The 22,364-nt window shown below is 50.9% G+C and overlaps 1 protein-coding gene across 1 annotated transcript in view; it reads right to left on the bottom strand.

Annotated features, from left to right (window-relative positions):
- The window catches only part of LOC119433702 (rho GTPase-activating protein 100F-like), a 63,757-nt gene that overhangs the window by 17,244 nt on the left and 24,149 nt on the right, over window positions 1-22,364 (bottom strand). Inside the window, exons 8-10 of the mRNA XM_037700954.2 lie at window positions 10,960-11,267; window positions 3,625-3,879; window positions 2,150-2,326 (exon numbers count right to left, since the gene is read on the bottom strand). Of these exons, the coding sequence (XP_037556882.1) occupies window positions 2,150-2,326; window positions 3,625-3,879; window positions 10,960-11,267 (740 nt within the window). The remainder of the gene's footprint in view (window positions 1-2,149; window positions 2,327-3,624; window positions 3,880-10,959; window positions 11,268-22,364) is intronic.

The raw sequence follows: 22,364 nt of genomic DNA, 5'->3' as shown, positions 1-22,364 counted from the left end.
GCATTACGACGGAATAATTTCGACCGCCTGTGGTTTTTCGACGTGCGCCTAAATATAAGTAGACGAACGTGTTTTTTAATGCTTTTTTTTGCGTTTCAGCCTTATTGAAATGCAGCCGTCGCAGCCAGGATAGAACCGGCGACCTCGTACTAAACATCGCTACGCATTAGCCGCGGCCGCCACCGCGGCTGGTTTCATAAGCCAATTGGTCTTAACCGCAGCAACTTATCTCAGCAGAGATACAGGAAAACTATCCATTGACTTTGAGAATCGTCCTTCGATGGTCTCAGCTCAATGTCTCGTCTAACCGCGTCCACTACACAGAATGAAACGGCGTATGGTAGACGAAGAGTTCGCCCCTGCATGTAGTGTATAATATACCGCACAGAAATGCTAAAATACCCAGAATGCCAGCCATTATAAATAAAATTGAACGAATCAGAGACATGGATATTCGTGTAACTCAGCTCAATAGCTTGCGTCGAAATTTCTGTCAATCGCGAAAATTCGAATTTTCATTATTCGCATTATATACGGCTCTTCCTAGTTCCTGATGCCCATAAATATGCATTCTGCATGCTTATTTCATGTGCTCTTATTTACTCATCTTTGTTCATAATGTGTTCTCAATTACTATTACATGACTTCACTGTGTTTAACTATATTGTCAATTTTTTGGCTGATGTGCGGTATAGGTTCTAACGCTTCTATATAAGTGTGCACATAAATCTGCATGTTTGCACCATCTTTTTTTTTCATTGCTACCTTGTGACCAATGATCACACTAAAAACTAGAATCTAGAAAAGTGGTTCGCAAGGCGACTTTGCCTCAACATGTCTATATCTCCGGCGGTGCACCCTTTACAGGAGTATAGTACCATGCGGGTGATTTTCGTATTGGTGCTAATTACGCCTGCGCCGTTAAAAAGACGCTTTAGCTCGGGCCAGAATCCAATGCCGCCTATTCAAATACATGTAAAATAGAGAAATGCTTTTCTGATATAACCCTTTGACCGAATTTCATTTCACTGTACGGAAGCGGGATCCGTCAAGTTCCTCAGCGTATTACAGCAAAGCTGTTAAGGGCTAGGTTCCCCAAGATCGTGTCCGCGTGTAAAAAAAAAACGATCATCATCAACATTTCCTTTGACTCCATGTGCGGGGCCATTTCCCGCCAGTTGTGGCTTAGCACAGGTGTCAAAACGGATGATGGATGGCCCATTGTTATACCCCTTGCCACCGCCGATGCCTGTTTCACAAGTGTCGCGATACTCGGCGGCGGCACGTCCCACCATTCGTTGTGCCTCTTTGTCTCGTTACGTAGAGATCGCGCTAGCGCTGTTACCAGCAGTTGCACTTTGAACTCACTATGGGACGGAAGCTCGTTTAACCACATCTTCCAAAACCCTGACGTCAGCATCCTGACGATGCCGTGCAGTCTGCCACGGCTATGAACGCTGTGGCTCATACGCTAGTCTATGACGATGGGACGGACTTGGCGCAGCAAACGCACTACTTGGCCATCGAGCCGGGCGAAAACAAGACGCCGGTGTCCTTGCTCTTTGACGAACATGCCGAAGACGCACAATATAGTCAACAATGATAAAAATTGTTGCGTGAGTGTTGCATGCTTAGCGGAGCCGCGCACCATCAGAATTGGAGGATGCTTAAGCTTCGCCTTTAAGAGTGGAACGCGATAGCATTCAAAGATGTCCTGGCTGCTTATCAGGCTTTTTTCTTGAATATTCAAATTACAATCCGACGCTATCACGTCTGTGGGTTGTGGATTACGTCATACTTTACGATTTTTCTGACGCATTTTGGTTTGAGAATTTCAATTTTTGTTCACTAACCCCTTGTGCCACGCGGGGGGCCTGTGTGGTCGGGGTGGTTCGGGGTGAATTTCTCCGCCACGGATGCTACGGACGCCGATGCTTACGCCAACAATGACGCCAACACAAACACCGACACGGGACCCTTAACGTTGTCGCCTTAATACATAAATTCGGTATAGCAGACCCACCATAAACAAAGCATCCCTTGCTTCTACCTTCACAATAGTGAAAGGGCTCCGAATTTTATTTCCTGGTCTCCTTGCATAGTGTATATGCATTATACAAAAGAAACAAAAAAAAGTATCCTAAGGTACCTCGTCCCAGTCGAAGGAGTGGTCGCCCGAGCGAACGACGGTGCGTGCCTTGTGGGCCCGGTCCGTCTCGATGACGCAGTACAGGTCTCGGGGCCCATGTCCTCTGAGTCCGCGGGCGCCAAGCAGGTGGAGCCACAGCAGCCCGCTGAAGGCCCCCGCCAGCACGGACTCGCTCTCCTAAGGCGCCGCCGTGGAATGGAAAGGAGGAGGAGGAGGAGGAGGCACGCTGTAGCACGAAGACAGCGCGTGACGTCACGGCAGAGGTCGCGACAAGTGGGCTGGATCCATCTAGCGCACGTTATCCTAAATCTACACAGTTAAATGTGCGCTTAATGAATTATTTTACTGTTACGTACCGCCACGCAAATCTTTAACTAGCATGCGCGAGCGGCGGCTTCCTGTGCGCCCGCACCTTAAATTAGGAACAAACTGACAAATGACTATGCTATCTGACTATGCTCACAAAGCTCGTGAAGATAGCATAGTCATTTGTAAATTTGTTCCTAATTTAAGGTGCTGGCGCGTAGAAAGTCGCCGCTCGCACACGGTAGTTAAAGATTTGGGGCAGCTTTACGTGCACAAGACAGCTACATACTTGAGCTCAACGTTGTGGTGCGCTTCTGAGGTTTGAACCCAAGAACATGTAGCACCAATAGTCTACTACGATACAAATTTCTTGTTTCTTTTTGCAATAAAAAGAAAATGGGCACTCCAGGCACATTTTCGCCGTCGTCGTCGCCGTGAGGTCCCGTATAAAATCCAAATGCGATACGATCCTATCGCGCCCAGCACGCCGTGTGCTATGAGTGCGAGGGGAAGCTTGCGAGGGTGAGCCTCCGAGACGGGGGGGTTGGTTGATGCGCGCCAAATGTTGGAGTTGAGATGCTAAACCGCGCCAAAGGCGGAGGGGTCGGGGGGGGGGGGGGAGGTGAGCGCCCGGCCATGCGCCGCCCGCGCGTTATCTTGGAGGCAATTAACGGTGGGTTCAAAGCTTCCGCGAGCCGATATGGCTGGTGGCTGCACGTGCGCCGTCTTCGCGCGCGCCTAGTTCTGGAGGTCGCGCAATCTCAAGTTTCGGAGACGCGTTGATGGAACAGACAGCAGAAACGATCGCTCCCCACTGTTTGCGTTCTTCATCGCGCGAGCATAGTGAAAACGAGCGTTCGTCGTCATCGAAAAATTTGTCGACGTTTGTCTGTGCGCGCGTGACACCATGCTTGCTAATTCGTAGGAGAATATTTACTGCAAATTATGCGGCCGATAAAGTTACGAACCTTACTTGGTGTAGTTGTGTAATACTTTTCTATCGCTATCAACGCTTAGGCATTCGAGCGATACTGCGACTTTTTTTTTTGTTTTCCTCGGTAAACCTACATCGCAAAATCGCGTGAACGGTAGTTTGCTGGAGACACAAACGCGGTGTTGCCACTGCACGGATGAGAGGGTCGATGGGGGACTACCAGGGTGGGGCGCACCTTCTCGGGCCTGTACTTGAGGAACTCTCTGGGGTTGAGACACAGGGCTCGATCCTCGGCGCGCACGTAGTCGAGGCTCAGGGCGTGCGGCAGCCGCAGCGGCCGCGGAAAAAGCAGCGACGAAGAGCGTCCCATGGGCCGCAGGCTGCCGCCGCCTCCGGCGCTCGAGCCCAGGTCTAGGCTGCTCGAGCCCCAGGCCGGCAGGCCCGACAGGAGGCTGCTGCGCTGCTGCTGGAGCTGTAGCTGTTGCTGCTCCTGCAAGGTGAGCTCGAGTTGAGGGAGAGGAAACGATGCGCGGAATGTCTGGCAGATCTATGGATTTGCGATGTATACAGGTTGTTTTAATTGAAAACGTCGTTTTGTACGTCAGTTGAATGCCTGTTGAATTTGTCAAAAAGAAGTGTGTACCCCTCCCTCTAAAAAAAGAGTGAATCTTGTTCTTTTTATGGAGAAACGGCGACGTCCCGCATGTTCGCCATTAGTTGGAGTAATTTTCCTAATGTCACTAAAACGCGAGAAAAAAAATTGGCAGCGTTTCTTTCTTTTTTTTTTCAGGTTCACATTATGAGCCGACCCCAGGTCACAATAGCCCAGGTTCACATAGCACTTGCACTTGTCTTTCTTTATTTTACATAGCACTTGTACATGCGAACACACATTGCAGAAACAAAGAAAACCCTACACATAACAGACACGCCTGACACATTCGTATACAAACACTGCTCGCGCTACCTACAGCCATAGCCTCCTATATTTAAAAAAATATATATATAGGAGGCTATGCTACAGCCAACCCTCTTAATTCGAATTCTGTGGTTTTACGCGCCAAAACCACGATTTGATTATGAGGGACGCTGTAGTGGGGAAGTCCGGAATAATTTTGACCACCAGGGGATCCTTAACGTGCCCCCAATGCGCGGGACACGGTTGTTTTCGCATTTCGCCCCCATCGAAATGCGGCTGCCGCGGCCAGCACAAACTTTTCAACCAACCTATATAGCCATGGTGTTTCGACCTACAATGGAGTACGAGTGGGGACATCTATGTTTCATGCAATTAAGCAATAAATTCTGACAACATGCTCGTATGTTTAGAGTAATCTAATAGGCAACTCAATGAATGCCTTTTGATGAGCGACTAGCGAATTGAATGCCTTTCGACTGTCACATTCCGAGTGCGTTCAATAAATGTTCAAATGAATGTGTACAGATTGTGCGTAAATTGACGCTTTCTTAAATTTGGTCAATTAAGTGTGCATTGAGTGTGAGTCAGTTGATGCTTTCTTAACTTCAGTCAAATAAATTCTTATCAAGTGTAAGTAAATTGGCGCTTGTCTTAAATTTAATCAATATCTCTACCGAGCGTACCCATTGAAAATGGACGTTGAATCGAATTGTTATAGACTGAAAATGAACTTGATAAGCAGTCAACTGAACCTCAAAGTACATTTTTGTAAGGGATGCTTGCTAGCGTCGAGGAAACGGTATTCGGTATGGTTGGCAGATATATTGATTTCCGATGCACTGTTACAGGAATAACAGCGCTACAACAGTTACAAGGGTTAGAAAAACACAGAGACGGATACACACGCAAAACTGAAACGCCTGGGTTGGCTGCAGAATATGTGCCACGCGTATCAGTGACCGAGAGGTTGAAAAATTACCACAAAGCACGGCAATGGCCGGAGAGACGGTGATGCTCAGTTGGATCACTAAAAGAACAGCTTTATTTTGTTTTGCCGGGCCAAGCATATCTCGCTGTTTCGAGCTAGAGACCCGTTACAAATGCAGCGCAACCTTCGGATATTGTACAACTAGGGAAAGAAAATGCGAGTCGCTGACCAAGTCAAAAAGAACGTTTTGACGTTTTGTGTTGCTTGTGGAAGAGCACGGGAACTCCCACACTTACAAGACGGAGATGCTGTCTTCAATCCGAGAAAGTCAAACGCTATTGCACGCTTAAGGAAAATTATAACAACTCGATTGCCTTTACTTTTAACCATAAAGAGTGCATTCGTACCGAAAGGCAATCAATCATTATTCGGGGTAAAAGTTATTCGGGACAGTAATTATTTATTTAGTAATTTATTTCCTGAGCTACCCGCAACTGAAAACGTCTCTCCAGCGTGTCAGGAACGCTATACTATGGCGTCATGTTTACCACGATTAAATCGGAACTTCGAGTTTTCAAACTCAGTTTCTCAAAACGTGACACGTTGGGCTTTGTCGAGCTGATGAAAACAGTTTCGCGACGAAGTGCACGAAAGCGTCGCATGGTGGCGACACCATCAGTGCCACTCATCCAGATTTCTTGTTCGCGCTGCAACTGCATCTGTCATTAGCGTCCCTTAATGGGACGCTAATGGGAAACAATTCAATTTAGAGTCATAAATTAAAGCATTCTTTCAAAACTTTCTCTTCGCGAATTTGCGATTTTGCGATAGGAGGTTGATTTCGATCACAGAAAATGAAGGTCAAAGTGCCATTTTTTTTTTTTTAATTTCATGCCGAAACCCCAGCATGGCAGTGTGACGTTACGGTTTGAGGCCGTTGTGGCTACGTAAGACCCGTAAAAACTTGTCAAGTTTATTCATCGGGAACTTTTTTCTTTAATATACATTGCAGTATTCTTTTCAATAAAACATTAACTTGACCCCAGCGGACGCCGTAAAATTATTGACGTCACGGCGAGCTGGGGACGTATTCTGCAACGATCACTTTCGGCGATCCTATCGCCTTCGCGTGACGTAGTGCTCAACCAGCCAATGATCTGATGCGGTTTTGCTCAACCAGCCAATCAGCGCGCCCCTGACGGCCGAGGCGATAGTATAGCCGAAAGTGATCGTCGCAGAATAGGTCCTCAGGTGCGCGAGCCTCATGGCAGCGTCTGCTCCCGTCTTTCATTCTTGCATATTTTCTGGCTTACGAAGCTTCCTGTCATTATCATATGCCTTTTTCTTTTTTTTTTTTTTTTTGGGGGGGGGGGGGGCATTCTCGAAGGGTAATTTACTGAGACACAGCTCGCGCAGGCGTCATCGTTGCCGCCATGCTGGAGCACAAGCACGCGTTGTGAAGCGCCGTCCATGACGTTATCCGAAAGCTATGTAAGGCAAATTTTTTTCTCTCTCTTTTGAGTCCCTTTAAAACAGGGAGGAAGGGAATAAACTAGAAGAGGGAGCATTACCTGACGCAGCCAGCCTTGGGAAGCAAACTCTCTGTGAAGCCGTTCCTTTTGTTGTTGTTTTTTCACTCGAAAAGTTGACCCCGAACGTAACCTGGGAGACTCGGCGTGTTGGCCGAGAATGTTTGGCTACCTGTAGTTTTTTTTTTTTTTTTCAATCGGTGCATTCTAGCCGCTCTGGTTGCTTAGTGGCTATGGTTTGGGCTGCTAAGCACGAGGTCACGGGATCAAATCCCGGCTACGGCGGTCGAATTTCGACGGGGGCGAAATGCGAAAACATCCGTATTCTTGGATTTAGGTGCACGTTAAAGAACCCCAGGCGGTCGAAATTATTCTGGAGTCCCCCACTACGGCGTGCCTCGTAATCATATCGTGGTTTTGGCACGTAAAACCCCATTATTTAATGAGTGCATTCTTGTTGAGGATAGGATGGGATAGGAATAAACTTTATTTGTCCAACGGTTATGGCTGTTGGTGGCCGGGGCTAGGCTGCCAGGGGTCCATCGCCAGAGAAAAATTTTTCGAGATCCTCGGCAATGGCCCTGGCCCGCTGGACGGCCCACTCCTGGTCCTCGGGTGCCTCGCTGAGGAGGGCGGCTTGCCATCTCTCAGCGAGGCGCCCCGCCTCAGAGGGTCCTGCTGTTGTATTCCCCCTCCCTATTGGTCCTTCTTCCTCATGGCGTTGGCATTTCCAAAGTATATGGGCCATATCAGCTCGTTCTTGCTCGCACCACGGGCAGCCGGGCGACGGGTGCAGCGCGGGCCACAGGCGGTGCAGGTGGTAGGGGTTGGTGAAAGTGCCCGTCTGCAACCGCCTCAGGTCGACTGCCTGGGACCTGTTCAGCCGCCTGTGGGGTTGTGGATATTTCATACGTTCTTTCCTGTAGTGTTCGAGAACCTTTCGGTATAAGGCCGGAAACTCCTCGATATCGCGGCCGGCGTCCCCGTGGCCCCCAGCTCCGTCCGCCGCGATTTGGGTTGTGTTGGTGACTCCTCCACCGGGGTCCCGCACAACAACGGCGGCTGCCCTCTGGGTGATCGCGTCGCGGCGGGTAAGCTGCCTCGCGACGAGATGGACACGCTCGTTGTGGTTGGGCAGGATGCCGGTGTGTTTTCGGCCGTTATTATTGTTGTCGTTGTCGGCGCTGTTGTCTTTTTTAGTGCCAAGCTCCCCGACGTGCGCGGGGAACCATTTGAGGGACTTGTTCGTAATCGTGCCGGACACGAAGTCCCCGGCTCTGGCGTTGAGCATGCGCGCCGCATCCGCGGACACCCAACCTTTGGTGTAGTTCCGGACCGCTGATTTGGAGTCGCTTATTATCAGGCTGTCCTCCGTACCTCCGTGGAGTACCGCGAGGGCTATGGCCATCTCCTACGCTGCTTCGGCCGAGTCTGGGCTGTGGCAAAATTCCGCCCCTACTTATATTGCCGCGCGTTTTCTGTCGTCACTGACCAACACGCCCTTTGCTGGCTCTCTTCACTAAAAGATCCTACAGGAAGGCTTGGTCGCTGGGTATTACGGCTCCAGGAGTACACCTTAGACGTTCTCTACAAGTCTGGCCGGCTGCACCAAGATGCTGACTGTCACGCTACCTTGTCGACCCTCCCGACACCGCCGAGCGTAATAGCAGTGACTTCGTCATGGCTATTTCAGATCTGGCCAGCATCCGCGATGAACAGAAAAGCGACGACACGCTACGGTCTATAATCGGCCGCCTCCATTATCGTCAGCCCGGACCCTCGCTCCGTCTGTTTAAGCTTCACGACGACATTCTTTACCGTCGTAGTAGCACTCCGGACTGCTCGGAGCTCCTGCTTGTTCTCCCCAAGCAACTTCGTGCTAGTGTTCGCAAAGAACTTCACGATGCCCCAACCACTGGCCACCGTGGAGTATCCCGCACATGCGACCGCGTGCGGCGCCAGTTTTTCTGGCCTGATCTGTACCGATCTGTTCGACGCTACGTCGCTGCGTGTGACCTTTGTCAGCGACGTAAACGGCCCTCGGCGTTGCCTGCACGCCGTCTGCAGCCCATTTACACATCCAATGAGCCATTCCACCGCATTTGTCTTGACCTCGTCGGCCCATTCCATACGTCTACTTCGGGGAACAAGTGAGTCACCGTCGCGACCGACTACGCTACGCGGTATGCCATCATGCGAGCTTTGCCGACTGGTTGCGCCACTGACGTCGCCGATTTCCTGCTTCATGACATTATCTTTCATCACGGTGCCCCTAGGCAATTGCTCACTGACTGAGGCCGCTACTTCCTGTCCCCATTCGTCATTGACCTCCTTCGTTCCTGTTCTGTGGAGCACAAGCTCACTACTGCATACCACAGGCTCACCGAGAGGCTGAACCGCACCTTAATCGATATGCTGGCGATGTACGTGTCAGACGCTCATCGTAACTGGGACAGCACTTTTCCATACGTCACGTTCGCGTACAACTCATGCCGTCATGACACCGCTGGTTTTTCGCCATTTTATCTAGTGTTTAGCCACCACCCAGCATTGCCTTTCGACACGCTGCTACCTGCTGTTGGACAACATATCACAGAGTACGCCCGCGATGCGGCAGCGCGAGCCCATCTGTCACGTCAGATCGCTCATGAGCGGCTATCCGACTCGCCATTATTTCAAAAGGAGCGCTATGACCGCAGCCACCGACACCTCTGCTTTTCTCCGGGCTCTCTTGTACATCTCCGGACTCCTACTCGTCGTGTATACGTCTTTGCGACAATGTTTTGTCAGGTTACACCGTACTTTGCAAGGTCTTACGGCAACCTAGTGACGTAAACTACGAGATCGCGCCACTGGACAGTTCTTCACCATCTATCCTATTATATCGTGACGTCGTGCACGCATCCCGCTTGAAGCCGTACTTTTTCGCCGCCTCCTCCTTGTGTAATTAGTCTGCGCCGAGAGGGCGCTCCGCCCACCAGGGAGGTTAGATGTTACGAAACCACCTCCTTGGAGTAACGGAGAAGACGACGATGACCGGGATGTTGCGCGTGTCCAGCCATCTTGGCCATCTCTGTAAATAGTCTGTTTACAAATCGTGTTTCGCAATACACACAAAAACGTGTTTTGTGCAATTATGAGGACTTGCGCTTGCATGTACAATTATACGAAACGTAAAGAGTAACGGCGGGCCGCTAAAGTTGGAGGACAGACGACAAGGCCCACGCACGCTTTGCCACAGTTTGTCGTCTGCTCTTGCTTTTCTTCCGCTTGATAATGCAGTGCAGGTGAGTAAAGTTCATTGAAGGATGTAATACGGGTAAATGAATACCTTTTACGAGGATTTTGTTTTAAGAACGCAGTATCTGTTCAGCCACGTCTACGTTTTAGGTGAAGCCTTGCTGAACATCAGCCAACACAAACCTCGCACACCCATACAGCGACATTCCCATGACGGCATTGCCCTTTCGAAAACTGCCATAAGTGGTGTCACCAGATTAACCTCTATAGGTAATAATGTGAGAAACCAGAGGGTGTGTTCAAATTCTGGCCAGCATCAGAGACAGTCTACGTAGACAGCTAAGCAGACAGCCGAGACGGCTTCGAGGCCAAGTAATGGAACGCGTTTGGAGCCGCCTGGAAGATGCTTCCGCGACGTGACGACACCTCACGGCGACAAAAAGAAAGTTGAGAAAAGCACACATTCTTCCTGTTTATATTAGGTTCTTGCGCCTGCGAACCTATGAAAAACACAATGAGACTTTCATTAAGGGCATAGGAAAGAGTGTCTGCGTTTTCTTGCGTGCAGACGACCTTCCTGTCGAGTTTCCAAGCGTCCCGCTCAGCCGCCATCTCGTTTGGACAGGAAAGCAGTCTGCATTGTTTTTGACTTTGATGGTGTCTTCACGAAGCTGTCTACTTTTACGCCTTCGTGAGAATTGGAACCAGACTTAAGATGGCCGCTGTCCGCTCAACCGTCTACTTTGCCGTCTACGGTGATTATTAGAACACAGCCTCTGCAGCCTGCCGAGCGGGAGTACTAAAACCTACCGCAAGCTCGCACGTGACGATCACGTGTTGGTCCGACTCGTTTGGCTTCAATCGTGTCGCGCAGTGATTCACATCATCCAAGCTTCAAAAAACTGTTTGCGGGAAACGTGTACGGTTTGGGGACGTCTTCAGCCACGTTCTCACCTGTCTGAGCGAGTCCAGCAGGCTCTCGGCGCTGTGGGCGACCCGGGGCAGGGGCCGCCTCAGCGATGACGTGCCGGAAGACGACGACGACAGCTGCGGGTGCTGCTGGTGCAGCAGGGATCCACCCCCCGCCCTGCCGCCGAGGCCGGTGGAAGAAGCCGCGGAGGACAGGCGTCCCACGCGCTCGTACAGTGCCGACGTGGACGGCGCGCGGCGCATCCAGGCCCGGTACTCGGACGATGAGAAAACGCCAGGCAGCGTGCCCCCGCCGCTCATCATGGGACCCGCCAGGGGACCGCTGGCCGACACTGCGCAGAAGCGCAGACACCGTTGTTTGGCAACAGCCCACGGGCGTGCACCAGGGCAGGTATTCGGTAAGTGTCCACCTAGTGGACACGTCCATTTCATCTGCAGCTGAAGTGCTGATTGGCTGTGGCGCGTGTATCGTGTATCGTGTGTGGCGCGTGTATCAACTCGAAACGCGATCTCGCGCTTGTCGCTGCTTTGTTTTCACTCAAAATGTCGGCAATTGAGCTCGCATAGTTTGGTTCGCATCGCTAAAGGGACCCCAGAGATAAACACCAAATCAGTTTACACTGAGTAAGCATTCGTTCGAAACTCCGTTTTCGGGGATATTGTGGTAATATATTGCTTATTAAAAGAGAAAAGGAAGGACAATGTCCAGTTTCGTGAATTTCACGGAGACACCCGAACGCCTGTACTCAGTGACATGTAAGAAATTTCATAGTACTGTTCTTTTTTGTTTTTTTTTGGGGGGGGGGGGTGGGGGGCTGTAAAATAATTTACTACTTTAAAAGTGAATAAGGGTGTACATCGGTCTGCACTCACACCCTTGCGGCCAAAGATGCAGCGGTGTAAGTTCTAGGCCGATTTACAGCCTTATCGGCTTTGCGACAAATGACCAGTACGTCCTGTATGTATAAGAAAGGTAGGACTCCGTAGATATTTGGGCACGTGACGCCAGCACCTCCGTCGCCGCGGCCGTGCGACCAACGGCCTTTCCAAACAGATCACGCATCTTTTGCTTGCAGGAATCCCAACTTCTGATTTCAGCTTAGTGATTCCCGAACCAGACCTTTGCTGTTCCTTGTAAGTAAAATATAACATTCGCCAGCGTCACAGCATCGTCCCATCGGTTGTTTTTACTTACACGCTCGTATATGGCCAACTAGTGTTCAATATCGACGTCATCGGTTCCGGAAAACGTGTCTGGATCTCTTTGCTGCGCAAGGACAACCGTTGACATTGCCGCCGCTGAGGAAGAGGCCGCCTCTTCTGCCATTGTGGAAAAATCCAAGCGACGGCCGCTGCGGAGCTCCGTCGTAACGAGTTCTTATTCAGCACTTCCACTAAAAATGTGAAGCAGATAAAGAATAGGCAAGCTTATATTTACAAAATATATAAATAGAAGTCACAGCCAAGATGGCAGAATAACAACATCTACGAGTGTGCTTTTTCGATCGTCATCTTCGTCCTGCTGAGCGCCTGTAACGTCGATAATGGCCTGTAACGTCGACAGTCTACGCTCTAATCACTCCGACCCGTCCACCACCTGTTCGTGCTCCGCGACAATCGCAATACCAACTCCGACGGTCCCGAGCTTCTGCTCGTAATACCTACGACCCTCCGTTCTACTCTTCACCAGCGCCACGATGCCCCAACAGCCGGCCACATCGGATTATGTCGTACATACGCCCGCGTGCGGCGTCGGTTCTTCTGGCCAGGCCTTTACCGCTCTGTGCGCCGGTACATTACTGGTTGCGAGTCCTGGCAACGAGCGTTCGTCCTTGGAGCCTGCTGGCCCACTTCAGCCTATAGACATCCCAACTAGTCTGTTCTACCGCACGACCTTGATCTCGTTATACCATTTCCGACTTCTCTTTCGAGAAACAATGTATCGCCGTAGCTAATGACTACGCGACACAATAAGCCATCACACGGGCACAGCCTACCAGTTGCGCCACTGACGTTGCAGACTGAATTCCTGCTTCACGACGCCATCCTCCACCACGGTGCTTCACGGCACTTGCTGACAGATCGCGGTCGGCCTTTTCTTTCACAAGTTGTCGACGATATTCTTCGCGCGTATTCCACACGTCACACGCTAACCACCGCCCACCACCCGCAGACTAATGGACTTACAGAGCGCCTCAACCGCACGCTCATCACGATGACCATTTCAGAAGATCACCGTGACTGGGACACAAGTTTGCCGTATATGTGACATTCGCATACAACTCGTCCTGCTCCAACACGGCCGCCTTTTCTCCCCTTTAACTCTTGTTGGGCAGCCACCCCACGTTGCCCTCTGAGGCACTACTTCCATCATCTACGCGCGCTTCTACAGAATATGTCCGCGACGCTGCTGCTCGTGCTCAAACGGCTCGTCACATCGCACGGGACCGTCTCTTTGCCAAGCAGCTGACTCATAAAGCCGGTTACGATATAGCCACCACAGAACCGTTCACTTCGAACCAGGCTCCTTGGTCCTTCTTGGTATCCCTTGCCGCCACCGTCGGCCTGTCTTCGAAACTTCTTTCCCGCTACTCCGGGCCCTTCAAGGTTTTACGCCAACTCACCGAGGTCACATACGAGATGATGGATGGTCGCTCGTCATCTTCAGTGCTCACGTGCACCGACGTCGTGCATGTGTCCCGCTTCAATCCGTACGTTTCAGCCTACAGCATTTCCCTTGCCTAAGCGCCGAGGCGGCGCTGCGACCACCGGGGGTCATATGTTACAGGCCATCCGCGCATTCTGAAGAAGGCTCTCAGCAGGATGACGATCGAAAAAGGCCGTTCGTGGTTGCTGTTATTCTGCCATCTTGGCTGCGACTTCTCTATTTTGTAAATATAATTTTGCTACTGTTTATCTACGTCACAGCATTTATGAAATAACCTGCACCTTTTACTGTTTCATTTAGCGTCAATGAGCCATTAGGAAAGGTTGTGTCTGTGTAGAGACAGGAAACAGCCTTTCTGCATGCTGTTTTATCTTGCTTAAAACGAACTCTCCGCACACTTGCACTCAGTTCTGCTACCATTAGTACTGCATGCAGCCGCTTAGAGTGCAGTTTATCTAAGGCGACAGTCGTATTTATTGGCTGTGTTTGGTCGCGGAAATGGCATATGTGACTTTAGCATACGTGCCACAAATGCATCCTCCGCTGTCAAAAGCAGTAACACTGCGCAGCTGTCACTGACCCGCAAAGCGTTTAACGCACATATTCTGAAGCACAGCGGTTTCAGTCTGTGATGAAACGTTAGCATGAATCCACTGAAGGCAGAAAATAGATTCCCAGATTATCCTTCGTTCCTGGCGTGGTACGCAGTGTACGGCGTTGCATGCGCGCTTGTTTCCCGCTTTTATTGCGAGAGCAATTATATGGACACTCCAGGCGTATTTTTGCCGTCGGCGTTGCCGTGATGTTCTGTGTAAAGTCCAAGGGCGATAACATCGTCGCCGAGCGTTGTATGCTGTTTGTGCGAGTGAAAGCACGCGAGGAAAGCCGACGATCGCGGCTCCATCTACCGCGATCGCAGAGCAAACCCACAACGATCGGAGGGAGGAAAACGGAGAGCAAACGCGCCGTGTTCCGTCGCGCGCAAGGCCGTGGGAGGGAAGGGGGGCGGCGGCGTTGTGCTCCTGCAACAACTACGTATTTCGCGACAGGGCGCAAGAGGAACAGACGATCGCAGTTTAATCTCGCGCGAGAAAGGGAAGAAAGCGCGGATGCATCGCGGTAGGGAGGGGGCGGCTTCTATAATCCACCAGCAACTGCGCACCTTGCGCGGTCGCGCGCGCCCTATTTTGAAAGCTATTTGCTGATAGCTCCTACCTTTGTGCGGGCTGTGTTCTCACCGCTCAATTTGCGTTGAAGCTACAGAAAGCACGAAGGTCGCTCGCTACATCTGCTGCACTTGCTCACGCCAGTGTTTTGACAGCGAGTGTCCGCGGTCATCGAGTGAGATGTGTTCATGTTTGCTTGTGCGCATGTGACGCCGTGCTTGTTCATTTAATTAGTACGCCTATGTTTACAAGTTCAAACGGCTGATAAAACTGATATCCTTACTTAGCATAGCTCTTCACTTCGCCTTTCTAACGAAACTGCGATTTTTTTTTTTACTTCTTCCAGTCCCACCTCGCCGTAACAGTCTGGAGAGCACAGCGGAACAAATCAGGGAGACTAAAGCCCAGACCACACGTACGCTTGCAAACGCGCGCAAGCTCGCGTCCGCGCGCCCACGCATGCGCAGACGGTGCGGCACGGCTCGTACGCGTCGAAACGCGGCGCGATCTCGGTGATCAGCTCCTCTCAGTTATCGCGCGCCTGGGCTGCCTCGCGTCGGCGCGCCTGGCTACGCAGCGACGGCACGGTACATTCAACTCTTAATCATGCAGATTTATACCATGCAAGAAAGTGCTTCTTTTTCACTTTTTGTGCTGATCTAACAGCTCCAAAAATATGACAATTAAGTTTATAGATATCGAAGCATTTTGAAGCACTGTCAACAACGAAATACGAAGTGGCATCTGCAAAGGTGTCAACGAGTGAGGCCAGTGAGCGCGCGCTGTCGCGCGTATTTGTGGATACAAACCGCCATTCCTCGCTCGGCGCGTAGACGCGAGCTTACGCGCGTCCGTAAGCCTACGTGTGGTCTGGGCTTAACGTAATCGTACACACGACGTATTTGCCACGGTATGAGACCTACGGGGCAGCACACGCATGAGCACACACCACCTAAAAAAAAAAAAAAAAACACCATTGGGCGCCGACGACGTGGCCGCTACAGCGAAGAATGCCACGTGGCTTCCTCCACACTTTTCTCCAATAGCGCGCGGAGGAGGTAGGGCCTTGCCTCAGTTTGTTCCTTCCTCCGTGACAACCGCAATGACGCCGCCACGTTCCTACTTATCATTATTGCAACTCTACACATAATCAAAATAATATACACAAATAAGCACTTACACGAAGCCCGTACGCGTGGATAATGCGTAAAGTGCATTTTATATTTTTCAGAAAGATCTGATGGATATTTATAAACTTATGTAAAATTTACGGTACGTGAAAGAGTGCGTTTGAAGTCTTCTGAATTATATGGCACCCCCACACTGCGAGAGGCTCGGAATCGCGTCGATTACGCGTCTCGTGTGGATCGCATCTCGTCTTCTACGCCTGCACGCCTTCCCAGCATAGCAAGATGCATGGCTTCGCTCGTGAGGTTGTCGATATCAACGCATGGGCACTATGGGGAGCTTTGCCTCTAAAGTCAGCTATAGTAACTCTGCGCGCCGTAGTTGATTTTTCGCCCACTGTGGCGATCGCTGGAACTTGAGTGTGCGCGGGGCCTTACGCAATGATGGCAATCGCATCACGACGACGGTATACGACAACGCTGGAGAGATGAAGGTGTATGACGACGGCGATTCACGATGGTATGACGATCTGGAACGACGATGTAACAATGACGATGATGGAGTGACTTGATGAGAATGATGATGGAGGAATACATGAGGGCACTGAAATCGCTAAAACAAAATGGAGACGACTGTATAAACGACGCGCGCGGATAACGATGGCACGACTGCGGGGCGACTACAGCGGCAAAGCAGTGACGACGACGACATGACATGACACGATGACATGACAACGAATGAATAAAGACAGCCCCGCGACCACGGCGTGCTCGAGCTGACGCAAAGGTGCACCGCTTGCCAGTCTGGGCTACTTGGTTTGCACTATATCCTGTGCTTGTTAGCACTATGTACGGTTCCGGCCTGTCAAGCAAGACAGCAGCCAGCACCTGAAAATTGGGGGGAAGAGGCAAACAATTTTCGTTTTAAAGCAGATTTACCACACACTGTTTACTCAAAACAAAAAAAAAGACACACACCTCCGGCAAGAACACATTCAGGTAAACAAGTTTTTACTCTTTGTGACACAGAAAAAACAAATAGCACAAAAGATAGCGTTACCAATTCATTGCAGTGCCGAAGCTACCACTAGAAAATGGCCGCCGGGAAATCCAAGCACAAGCGCTGCCACCACGAGAGCGATGACCGTGACCAGTGCACCTATGGCAGGCACGGTTGGACTGGTCGACTGCCTGGGCGTCGCCTCCTTCGCACGCGGTGGTTGAAATAATCTGGCCTGCGCAGTGTCAACGCTTCCGACGACTTGATAGGTGAGCACTTGCTTTGCCGCCACGAAACATCCGCAAAGCAGACCACTGCATATACCTGGACGCTGACTGAACTGCCGGTCAGATGCGAGTCATCGATCTCCCATTTGAAACCAACGCTTTGGACGTTCAAATCGACGCTACTCTTCAGGTATTTCCGGCTTCCGGCGGAACAAGTCTCCTGACCTACTCCAATCCTTGGAGTGATATCGGAAAATACACCATTTAAGAGACCACTTACACGAGTAGGAGAAGAATCTCCTATCACTGACTTCGCCACAACAAAAATCTCGTTAATTCTCTTCTGCTGAGCACTGACGGTACAAGTAATCGTTTTTTTAGACGCTACGGCTGTAATCTGTACAGTGACGCTCTTATCCTGCTCGTATCCCCCGGTCGTTACAAACTCCAAGTTGGCGCAGTTCACTGGTATGGCGGCTGCCACTGTACTCTTCGTCAGCGTCTGCCGAGCCGACGCCGTTACGGCAGAGCACTCTTTCGACGCTGGCGCGGTGCCCTCTTGGCATATCACTGCGAACACTTGAGCGGGAGCCGATGCGGTGCTAGCTGTAAAGAGGGAGTCGTCGGCCGTCCAGGTAAACGATACAGTCGGTGCTAGCAATGGAGCAGTACTCTTCAAGTAGTGGTTTCCGTGTCCTGTACAGGCTTCCCACGCCAGTTTAGCATTTCCACTTATCTGCCCTTTCAGGTGAGTCGGTGCTTCCACTTTGCCACTTGTTATCGTTGTCGGAGTGACAACAACGGCGTACGCTTCGGCGATATTCTTCTGACTCGGCACGATGAATTCGCACGTGAGTTTCGTTCCCGATGCGGTCGCCCTAACTGTCACAGTTATGGCCGCATTCTTCGTGTACCCGGCGATATTCACAAACTCCAAGTTGTCGCACTTCACTGGTATGGCGGCTGCCACTGTACTCTTCGTCAGCGTCTGCGGAGCCGACGCCGTTACGGCAGAGCACTCTTTCGACGCTGGCGCGGTGCCCTCTTGGCATATCACTGCGAACACTTGAGCGGCAGCCGATGTGGTGCTAGCTGTAAATATGGAGTCGTCGGCCGTCCAGGTAAACGATACAGTCGGTACTAGCAATGGAGCAGTACTCTTCAAGTAATGGTTTCCGTGTCCTGTACACTCTTCCCACGCCAGTTTAGCATTTCCACTTATCTGCCCTTTCAGGTGAGTCGGTGCTTCCACTTTGCCACTTGTTATCGTTGTCGGAGTGACAACAACGGCGTACGCTTCGGCGATATTCTTCTGACTCGGCACGATGAATTCGCACGTGAGTTTCGTTCCCGATGCCGGTCGCCCTAACTGTCACAGTTATGGCCGCATTCTTCGTGTACCCGGCGATATTCACAAACTCCAAGTTGTCGCACTTCACTGGTATGGCGGCTGCCACTGTACTCTTCGTCAGCGTCTGCGGAGCCGACGCCGTTACGGCAGAGCACTCTTTCGACGCTGGCGCGGTGCCCTCTTGGCATATCACTGCGAACACTTGAGCGGGAGCCGATGTGGTGCTAGCTGTAAATATGGAGTCGTCGGCCGTCCAGGTAAACGATACAGTCGGTACTAGCAATGAAGCAGTACTCTTCAAGTAATGGTTTCCGTGTCCTGTACACTCTTCCCACGCCAGTTTAGCATTTCCACTTATCTGCCCTTTCAGGTGAGTCGGTGCTTCCACTTTGCCACTTGTTATCGTTGTCGGAGTGACAACAACGGCGTACGCTTCGGCGATATTCTTCTGACTCGGCACGATGAATTCGCACGTGAGTTTCGTTCCCGATGCGGTCGCCCTAACTGTCACAGTTATGGCCGCATTCTTCGTGTACCCGGCGATATTCACAAACTCCAAGTTGTCGCACTTCACTGGTATGGCGGCTGCCACTGTACTCTTCGTCAATGTCTGCCGAGCCGACGCCGTTACGGCAGAGCACTCTTTCGACGCTGGCGCGGTGCCCTCTTGGCATATCACTGCGAACACTTGAGCGGGAGTCGATGTGGTGCTAGCTGTAAATATGGAGTCGTCGGCCGTCCAGGTAAACGATACAGTCGGTACTAGCAATGGAGCAGTACTCTTCAAGTAATGGTTTCCGTGTCCTGTACACTCTTCCCACGCCAGTTTAGCATTTCCACTTATCTGCCCGTTCAGGTGAGTCGGTGCTTCCACTTTGCCACTTGTTATCGTTGTCGGAGTGACAACAACGGCGTACGCTTCGGCGATATTCTTCTGACTCGGCACGATGAATTCGCACGTGAGTTTCGTTCCCGATGCGGTCGCCCTAACTGTCACAGTTATGGCCGCATTCTTCGTGTACCCGGCGATATTCACAAACTCCAAGTTGTCGCACTTCACTGGTATGGCGGCTGCCACTGTACTCTTCGTCAATGTCTGCCGAGCCGACGCCGTTACGGCAGAGCACTCTTTCGACGCTGGCGCGGTGCCCTCTTGGCATATCACTGCGAACACTTGAGCGGGAGCCGATGTGGTGCTAGCTGTAAATATGGAGTCGTCGGCCGTCCAGGTAAACGATACAGTCGGTACTAGCAATGGAGCAGTACTCTTCAAGTAATGGTTTCCGTGTCCTGTACACTCTTCCCACGCCAGTTTAGCATTTCCACTTATCTGCCCTTTCAGGTGAGTCGGTGCTTCCACTTTGCCACTTGTTATCGTTGTCGGAGTGACAACAACGGCGTACGCTTCGGCGATATTCTTCTGACTCGGCACGATGAATTCGCACGTGAGTTTCGTTCCCGATGCGGTCGCCCTAACTGTCACAGTTATGGCCGCATTCTTCGTGTACCCGGCGATATTCACAAACTCCAAGTTGTCGCACTTCACTGGTATGGCGGCTGCCACTGTACTCTTCGTCAATGTCTGCCGAGCCGACGCCGTTACGGCAGAGCACTCTTTCGACGCTGGCGCGGTGCCCTCTTGGCATATCACTGCGAACACTTGAGCGGGAGCCGATGTGGTGCTAGCTGTAAATATGGAGTCGTCGGCCGTCCAGGTAAACGATACAGTCGGTACTAGCAATGGAGCAGTACTCTTCAAGTAATGGTTTCCGTGTCCTGTACACTCTTCCCACGCCAGTTTAGCATTTCCACTTATCTGCCCTTTCAGGTGAGTCGGTGCTTCCACTTTGCCACTTGTTATCGTTGTCGGAGTGACAACAACGGCGTACGCTTCGGCGATATTCTTCTGACTCGGCACGATGAATTCGCACGTGAGTTTCGTTCCCGATGCGGTCGCCCTAACTGTCACAGTTATGGCCGCATTCTTCGTGTACCCGGCGATATTCACAAACTCCAAGTTGTCGCAATTCACTGGTATGGTGGCAGATTTGTGTAGAAATCCTAGCAGGAGAAGCTGCAGCAATACACTTGAGGCCATGGCGACGAGCGTTGTTCTTTTCTGCCTTCCGGGTGATGATGATGAGTCTTAAACATGGCATGCACTCAAAATAAGGCGGCTGGTCCAAGAATCGTGTTGTTGTTTGAAACGCATCATCAATACTAATATAAATAACAATAATACGAACAATAATAATAACAATAATAATAATGCACGCAGAATTGCAAGGAGGCAATCAAACTAGGAGGGACCAATGACGTCACGCAGCCAGCGTGACGTAATTTGAATGTACGAGAAAGCTTAATCCTGTTACGCGGAAACTCAAACGCAAACCCTTTTTCCAGCTGTCGTTTGAGGTCTGTCTGATTGGCCGCGGCCGCCTGTTTTGGGGGGTGAGCACCCCACGGAATATGCCGACGGGCTAACAGGTTCGCTGCAAAAAAAAAAAAAAAAAAAAGGAAAGCCTCGCGCATGCAGCCAGCAAAAGCATGGCGTCCAAAATCGGTGCATTTTAATTGAAGGAAGCCGTCGCTTGGGCGTAGATGCGGACACCACCTATTATTGCAAAAATAATTCATCGCGTCATAAAACGTGTCCCGCAGCAGCATCGGCTTGATAAACAAAATATTACTTCCTTACAGCATAGAGCCGCACTTGTCGCCTGCTTCCCACCAATGCCGGCGTACAATCGCCACGGCCGCTGGGTGTGTAATCGCTATCACCCGCACCTACCACTGTTTCCAGCATGTTTATTGAGCACGACTACCGTGTGAACCGTGTTATAGGTCGAGTGGTAATATAGGTCGACCCTCCAAGTTTGGGCGAAAAAAAAAAGGAGGGAAAAAAATTATGGTTGATCCCTATGTCATAAGAATCGGTAGAACACGAAAGTGAAACGTGTCTTCACAGAAGCTGTTGCATGTTTGCTTCGTAAACTCACGGTCCGCTGCAGATAAATGCGCACGATTTGCGTGACGGCGACCGTGTTGCATGTTTGCTTCGCGCGCAGCGTCCTGTTGGCGAGCGGCGTTGAAACGCGCCAGGCGTCTCAACGCGCCGACTTTCCCGCGACAAATTGATGAGGGCGTTCTAAGGCGCGTACCTTTGCCTGCGTCCATCGCGTATTGGTTTCAGTATCGGGCCTCTGTACAAGAGGTCCTGGGTTCAAATCCTGCCGTCGGACACTTTTAATAATGTTTATCTTATTGGAGAGTTTTTGAATTGGGGTCCCAATCGCCTTGGGGTCCCCCAGAAGATTGCGGGCCACCACTGAGCATGTGCAGAACGCAAGGCAGCCTTGGGTCATTGCGTTCGCGTCAACCCAAAGACCTTAAACTCGAGGAATAGCGTGGGTTCCCAAGCCGCCTTGTGTGGCTCGCGAGGGCGACGAGTAGTCGCGTGATAGCCAAGAGAGATACGAGCCGCAGCCATCCAAATCTCGTATCGCTCAGTCAAAAGTTAGTTGCAGAGCAATCTTGCCACGTTGTGGACGATTTTCGGCGTTTTCAGAAACAAGAGACTCAGGGCAACGCAAGGAGACGCTAACTGCGCTCTGGTCAGCGTCTTTTGACCCCCACCCTCCCTCCCGTTGGCTTATAAATGGCGTAGAAGGAATAAAATAGTCTTTATTTTTATTGCAAACATTTCCAAGCTTTATTAAATTAAAAAGCCTTCATTTAGGTCTAACTTGTGAAAGGACTTGCTTTTTTCGCTTTCAAGCGCCTTCTCTTTTAACCCCTGCGGCCTCCCGCGCGCGCACCCCAACGCTGCTTTTGTCCCAATTCTAAACTCTGATGCTCCTCCGAACCCAAGAGCAACCAACGCAAGGCCG

This window comes from Dermacentor silvarum, chromosome 11, assembly GCF_013339745.2.
Source record: "Dermacentor silvarum isolate Dsil-2018 chromosome 11, BIME_Dsil_1.4, whole genome shotgun sequence".
NCBI classification, from domain to species: Eukaryota; Metazoa; Arthropoda; class Arachnida; order Ixodida; family Ixodidae; genus Dermacentor; species Dermacentor silvarum.
The sequence above is the reverse complement of the archived record's forward strand: the minus strand, read 5'-3'. Positions and strand labels throughout refer to the sequence as shown.